The 7,450-nt window shown below is 42.2% G+C and overlaps 1 protein-coding gene across 1 annotated transcript; it reads right to left on the reverse strand.

Moving 5' to 3' along the window:
• Positions 1–1,536: 1,536 nt before the first annotated feature.
• On the reverse strand, positions 1,537–5,648 carry LOC111139353 (bombesin receptor subtype 3). Its single transcript, XM_022491618.1, has 3 exons — positions 5,215–5,648; positions 3,210–3,561; positions 1,537–1,950 (listed from the first exon to the last, which is right to left on the reverse strand). The coding sequence occupies exons 1-3, from the start codon at positions 5,646–5,648 to the stop codon at positions 1,537–1,539; spliced, it is 1,200 nt and encodes a 399-aa protein (XP_022347326.1).
• Positions 5,649–7,450: the final 1,802 nt, after the last annotated feature.

Genomic DNA, 7,450 nt, shown 5'->3' on the forward strand with positions numbered 1-7,450 from the left:
GATTCTCTCTCTCTCTCTTCCCTCCCCCAACCTCAGGCCCTCCCCCTCCTCCTGCTAGCATGCACACACACGCTCTCTCTTTCTCTAAAATAATTTTTTAAAAGAAAAGACCTTAAATTTTATTATTAAATTGGGTTCTCATTTATATTCTGTCAGAACTATTGTTTTTAGAATATAAACTTACACAGTCATTTTTAAAGCTTTATTTAATATTTATTTGTTTCCCACCACTTATTACAATGTCCAGCCTAACACTAATACAATATTGGCACCCCGACTTTTGGTAAAACAATTTTACAGAAATGTGAAGTTTAGTGTTAATACGTATTCCTTTTCGGGCCACATCATTAGCAAAAGTTCACAATGACACAAGCAAATTATATACTTTAATTTGCCCCGAGAAAACATTTTCTAAAACCACAAATCTAAATTTGACACATCTATTGACAACAGGTTGTTTGAAATCACAATTATTAAGCTCACAGCATTTAGCAAGTAGGAGCAGAGGGTAGAAAATCAGAACCTTCCGTCTGATTTCCAAGGGCAGAGATTAATTAGGTCACACTCTTATAGGACTTAGGCACCCATCGGGTTTAAAGAAGTCAAGCAGAAAGATGATCTGGTACCAACTACACACCCAGATGTTAGGGATCTCATGTGGTATTTCTCCATTTTTTAGAAAGAGGGCACTGCTTACCAGAAAGAAATGGATTTCCTTAAAGGAAGAATTGCAGACACCGGCAGGTTCACAGGTTTTTCAACAGGGGTCCTTCTCTGGGGCCTTCAAAATGACAATAAACGTGGCCGCTTTGTCTGCCTGTGAATAAGGCGAGTTCTTCACAATGTTTGTGAAAGATAACTTTGCTCGATTATCAATGGTAGTCAAAAGTAGAACTACATTAAGTCACTAAGTGTTGACCCGGTAAGGCAAACACCCTGCCCCAGTACTCAGTACTTCATGCTCGCTGACTCCGAAACATTTTCATTGTAATCGCAGAGCTTTGCCATGGAATAGAGACGAATGGGAAAGAGCAGTCCAAAACTCCCGCAAAGGTTTATTTTTTTAGGACTTCGTTTCTTAAGAAAACTGCAGAAGTTATGTTGTATCTCTTCTTGATCCCCTTTTCATATGCAAAGTATAATCTCTAGATTTACACCACATAATAAACACGAACACAGTTTTATGCAAATCACAGGAGTATAGGAGAAATTAGAAGCATAGATGTGATGGGAACAAATTCAATTTTACAGTGTCATCTTGTTTATTTCACCTTCTCTCCCATACAACCTCCTGTAGGACCCACTGACATATGGACTTGTCTTTCTACACCTAGTGGGGCTTTGTTTTATGTAGAAAGCCCGATAATGTTAACGTTTGTACGTTGACAAAAAATCACGGTCTTTTACTTTATAAGATCTCTCACTCAGATTTCAGCACAATTCACAAACAACAAAAATCCTGACACCATACACCTACGCACAGCTCAGAGTCAGATACACATGCTGGGAGGAAAAATACCATTTTTAATTGAAAAGCTAGACTCTGTCATCTTCCCTCTTCGCACTGCACCCAGTGAACAAGGTCACACTAATTTCAGACACCTGTGAGCTTCCAGCGCCTGGGACCCTTCCCATCACAGCCAGGTTGTTAAGGGGGGTATCTGCAGGAGGAGGGTCGGGCAGCTCTGCCTTGCAGCAGAGTAATTGAGCTTTAAAATGCTGCTGGAAGGTTTTGCTCAGCCAGTAAAGAGCAAAGGGGTTTACGCAAGAATTGCTGAAAGCCAGAACCCGAGAGAAAATGGTGACAATAAAATGAATGGCGGAGGGGTCCACGTAGGTCTGATAGGTGAAGGAGTGGTAGAGATACAAGAGGTGATTCGGCAACCAGCAGAGAGCAAACAGAGCCACAAGCACCAAGACGGTTTTGGCAATTCTCTTCCGGGATTCGATCTGCGGGGGCGGGGGCGGAGAGGAGAAAAATGACCACAAAAACAATCATTTAGCTGGCCGAGATTTTTAAAAGCCGTTCTCTAGATTTACACAGAAATTTACAGCTAACAGGCTGGAGTTCCTTTGAGCATGCGTCTGAAAGCACTGCTTGGGAGGTGTGGGAAGGCAGCCGGTTCCTATAGAATACAGCTAGTTAATTGGCATGGTAACCCTGGTCTCATTAGCTCTAATGCAGAGACTCCCAGCCGTGGTTTTGAGAGACTCTAGGATGCCTCCAATTAGCTCAAGGAGTGTTGTGGAATTCTTGAGATTTTAATTTAATTAGAAATAGAGATCTCTCTATGCGGTTAGAATATTCTTCTGGGGTTTATGGAAGTTGCCAAGTCGGGACCCCAGATGGTTTATAATCTGTAGGAATTCGGACCATACAGTCAAAGGAATGAAAACCAATGTGTCATCCTATCTACACCTGTGAAAATATTCCTGCCTGTACCCCTTCGCTCAAGAAACGAACGAGGCTAGGTGAAGACATTGCCTGCGGTCACAGAGCAAAGTGAGCTGTTCACACGGGCATGAAATAGGCCACTTCAGCCTCACGAGCAGCTCTGCTGAACTAACTAAAGGGACTGGTCAAGAGGTCAATGGGAGCCTCTCCCCCTCTCCAACCCCCACCCCTGAAAGATAGAACTCCTGTTTTTTTTTTTTTTTTTTAACCGAATGGAACAATGTTTTGGCAACATTCTTTTCTTCTGTTCATATTTATGCAAGGAGAGCACACCTGGCTCTTGCGATGGTGAGTCACTGTGTTCTCCTGCCACTGGCACTTACCTTATCCCTTGAGCCCTCCGTTTGCTCCTCTGTAAGTGGTTTGCTTTGAATAATGTGAGGGCGGCTCGCCAGTTCTAGCATCCTGCATCTATCATTCTGTTACACTTTCTAAAACAAAAGATGCTTGCCTTCATAGTCTCACCTTGGGTGCTGTTCCTCGCTGTTCCACGGGGTACCCAATTTTGGCTGCTCAAACCAGACTGTCACCCAGTCCCCAGCTGCATTTTACAGATAAGGAAATAGGCTCAGAGAGGTTAAGTAACTTGCCCGAGATTGCTCAGCGAGTATGTGGTAGAGCCAGAGTGAAATCCTGGGTCTGACACACTCCCGAGCCTGTGACCCGAACCACGGTACTGTACTGCTATTCCTCACAGGGGCACAAGTAGGAATTTCATTTCTCAATTCGTGCAAGAGTCCTGATTAATACATACCTGCTTGCGGGCATGGCTTTGTTTCTCAGTAGGGATGTTCAAGGTGCTTTTGTAAAGAGTCCTAGCAATCAGAGAATAATAAACAGAGATAATCGAGAGTGGGATAATATAGAACACCAAGAAACACAGCAGAGAATGTATCTCTTGCATGAGCTTCTCAGAAACGGGATATGAGGTACACGCTTCAAGGGTCATATTTTTGTTGGGATCTTCAAGAGTATATACATTGGAAAATATAGCCTCGGGCAGAGCAATGATCATAGACACAATCCAGACGCAGCCAGCTTTAACACAGGTCTTCAGGATGGCATTGGAGGGCTGCCGCTCCAGTGGCTTTACAACTGCCTTGTACCTAGAAACATAAAACCACAGGCAAAAGTCAAAATAAATATCAGAACAGTAGAATCTCAAGGTTAGAAGTGACCTTAGGGGTCCTCCAGTTCTGCTCCGATCCACATGTATATTACCAAGTCAAAGTTAACCGACTGGAATCAGTCATGATTTCAAATACATAGTATGTCCCAATATGTGATATTTATACTAATCATCTTTTTCTCTGATTCACTGATAGGAAATAGCTCAGGTTTGCAGTTTTAGAATTTTATGTGTAGATCCTCTATTTAGGATGAATAAATTGTTTTCGGCATGATTTTTGTGTGTGATTAGGGGGAATTCATTACCTGTGTATTACCTTACGTGTTCTAAAAAACTTCGTTTTGGTATAAGTGACTGATTTTAAACCCAATTCTCCTTCCTTTGCAAGTGAGCAGTCATCAGCCTTCCTAGAAAAGATTTTCCTGAGTTTGTGCAGTGAAGAGAAGAGGGTTAATTTCTTCCCCGTTCATAAGTGCTACTTTGTTACCCAAGCTGCTCTATAGGTAGATTTAGAGCAACGGCAAAGGGGAAACCGTACACCCTATGCCCATGCAAAGGTGCCTCCTTATTCTGACAAATTCACCTTTAAATCTATAGCCTTTAAGTAAATCTGCCCTCAAATAGAATATAAAACCAGCCAAAGCAAAAATCCATAAAAGAGCCCTGGGAAGATTTTCCTTTTCTCCGATTCCAGAATTTGAAGAAGCTATTGATTACTTACAGGCTTCTCACAGGCTTTTTAAAGCATCACTTTTAACATTTGGAGCCTCAAACTGCACCCCCCCCCACTCGGCTTTCACAGTTACTCAACAATAGGAACACAGAAAAACATAGTACTTATAGACTGAAAATATCCTAACAGAGCCTGAATACATGGACTGCCCGAGGTTCTCACACGCTCTATCCATAGAGCCCTAAAAGTCAACCGGATTAATTTATTTCTCCGAGTTCAAAACTGTCATTGAATGCCTATAGAGACAACAAATACAATTAAGTGATGACATTACACTGAGTTACCAGGCAGCCAAAAACCTCACCGTTTTTCTGCCATTGATTAATTTGATGAATTTCAAATAAATTAAATGCATGCATCTTTTTACCATTCTTCCGGTAGACAGTAATGTATATATGGTCAATTTCACACCTATGCTGATGTTCTAATGCTAACAATATTGTACCACTAGGCTGCACTAATGTATAAAGCATGAATTGTTTTTCTTTTACACCTGGAACGATTTGCCTTACTTACTTAATAAATAAACGGGGAGTGGGGAGAACATCGTTCAGAATTCTTTCAAGCAAACAATTACACTTCAAAGAGAATACATTATTCCTAAAGCATACAATTTCTGCCTTTCCTCTGATGCTAACACAGGTATCTTAACATTCTTACAACAACTTTTATTTTCAATTACCCCCCTCCGATTTTCTAATATTACATCCAGCTTATAGACTGTAAGAAAGCAGAATAGTAGCCCATGAATACTAAGTAGAAGCTTTCTTTTCTTTTTTTCTTTTTTCTTTTCTTTTCTTTCTTTCTTTCTTTTCTTTTCTTCTTCTTCTCTTTTTTTTTTTTTTTTTTTTGCCTAATTTCACATCCTGGCAAATAAAACTGAGAAAAGAAACCCACCTGTCAGCGCTGAGAATTGTTAACGTGAACACTGATACACCAACAGAAGTGAGCCGGATAAAAGAAAGCACCTTACAGCCAATTCTCCCGAACAGCCATCCTTCTGCAAGGTAGTGGGTTGCATCCACGGGCACACAAGTTAGCAGAAGTAGCAGATCTCCGAAAGCCAGGCTGGTGATGAAAATATTTGGAACGGTTTGCATGGATTTGGTCTTGAAAAAGACTTTGATGAGAATAGCATTTCCAAGGATGCCCACTGAAATGATCACAGCATAAGTGATGTAGATGGCACACAAAGCTTCTATTCCTGGAGAGTTGTCTCCGGTCCGTCCTTTATTTGTGGTATCATTGGGAACGAGAGAGCTTGATGATTCTGTGTCATTTGTGATTGGAATTAAAGTCTCATTAGGTGACTGAGGCTGTCTTTGAGACATTTCTTCTGAAGACTCTGCCTTTAATATTTCTTCTGCTCAGTTTAAATGTAGTTGATTGTCACGTCTAATGCCTACGTCTAGTAACGAGATGGTAGAACAGAGCAGAATGGCAAGCAAATTCAAGACACCCGGATACGCCTTTCCTTCAGTTGTTCTGTGTCTCCCAGCATGCTTGGCTAAATGCTTACCGATCTGGCATTGAAGGGTGGGAGGTGGAGGAGTTTTATTGGCGTTTCCGTGACAGAGGGAGGGGGGTTTGGGAAATGCTCTGCAGTTGCTTGTTCTTCCCTGTTGGGGAATCCTAAGAATAACTAGTCATCATCAAATACCCCCTATTGTTTATTAGAATCACCCTGTCTCCTTGTCTGCCCATGAAAATCTATACAGGTCTTGTCCGTTTTTTCCCCGAACTCATTCACGTCTCTGCCATCAGAAGATGGTCTAATGCATTTTCCTTTACCTGGTGAATAAGTATGTGTGTCTCCTGAAGCGCAAACTTGAATCCACTCCTCTAGATTTAATATCAGAGAGGCGCTGAAGCAACAAATCATTCACACTTTGACAGGGCTGATGTCACTCCCGAGGAGGAATAATTCAGGTGACCCTAGGCTTATCACCTTGCTCTGACACGGTAATTCCCCACTCTGTGCACGTTACCCGGGCCGCGCTGCAGAATTAGCAAAGCAACCCTTAAGAGATAAAAAATCCAGGCAAACCACCAGTTGCTTTGTCTCTAAATGTCCCAGTCAAGCAGTTTTTACTGTTTGGCTGTCTGTCTGAATGCCATATACATTTTGAAATGCTGTTTCGGGTTTCTCTCCTCAGCAGTGGCTAAAATGAAGCTGCTTTGTTCCAAAACAAAGTAAGACAGGACCCTGCCCGGAGGTCCCCACACAAAAGGGCTTCTAAGAATGAAAGTCATGCTTTTCAAATGAAGGAATGCCGTAGGTTACTCCAGAAGTGACGGTGAAGTAGATGATGTTTGCAGCAAGTGGAGGAAGGAGAAAAGTAAGGGAATCCCTTTAGCAGCGGCAAGAAAAGCCCCTTGTTGTAGAGAATGTAAGTATGTGATTTCTGTGCCTGTCTGTGGGGGTGGAGGGGGTAACTTGGGGGAGAGAAGCCAGCAGTCTGAAGGCATTTAATAATATAACCTGCTATGAAATAATCCCTGAAGTGATCGAATTTAAAGGATGATCTCCCAGCTAGGAGAAACTCTGTGTAGTGAGGTTTTTCATAAACACGTCCATATCAGAGTTAGTCTGGGAAGTGAAATGAAAAACAGCAAAGTATTTGGAGGAGCGAGGAAGGTTTGCTCTTTCTACCTGACAGAGCACGTGCGATCAATGCTACGGGGAAAGGAAATGGGATGAAATGCATCAATTATTTGGTTCATTCGACCCCTCTCCCCAAACCACACCCATCCCCCACCCTTTGTGAAACTACACCCTCCCCAACCCCGCCTGAATTACTCCTCAGCCAAATAACTGTTCTTGATGGAAATGGGGAGGGGAAGTGTTTGAATCAACCCAACTCCTTTAGCTTTTAAGTATCCACACAAATAATTCCATGCACTGGGCTGGCTCTTTAAAATCATCTCTCCAGAAAATGACTGTCTATTCAGCTCCTATCCTGTTCTCACAAGCCAATGATAAAATCTCTCTGGGATTCCTGTGTGTCATGTAGCAAAGAGCAAACAGTATCTTCCAATTCACACCTCGGCGGATGGCCACACAGCACTGTTTCGTAAGAAACAAACTCTTGCGCATGAGTTCCAAAATTATCTGAATTCCAGAGATCTCGGG

This window comes from Enhydra lutris, unplaced genomic scaffold (genome assembly GCF_002288905.1).
Source record: "Enhydra lutris kenyoni isolate GAN:26980312 unplaced genomic scaffold, ASM228890v2 scaffoldscaffold101, whole genome shotgun sequence".
Taxonomy (NCBI): Eukaryota; Metazoa; Chordata; class Mammalia; order Carnivora; family Mustelidae; genus Enhydra; species Enhydra lutris.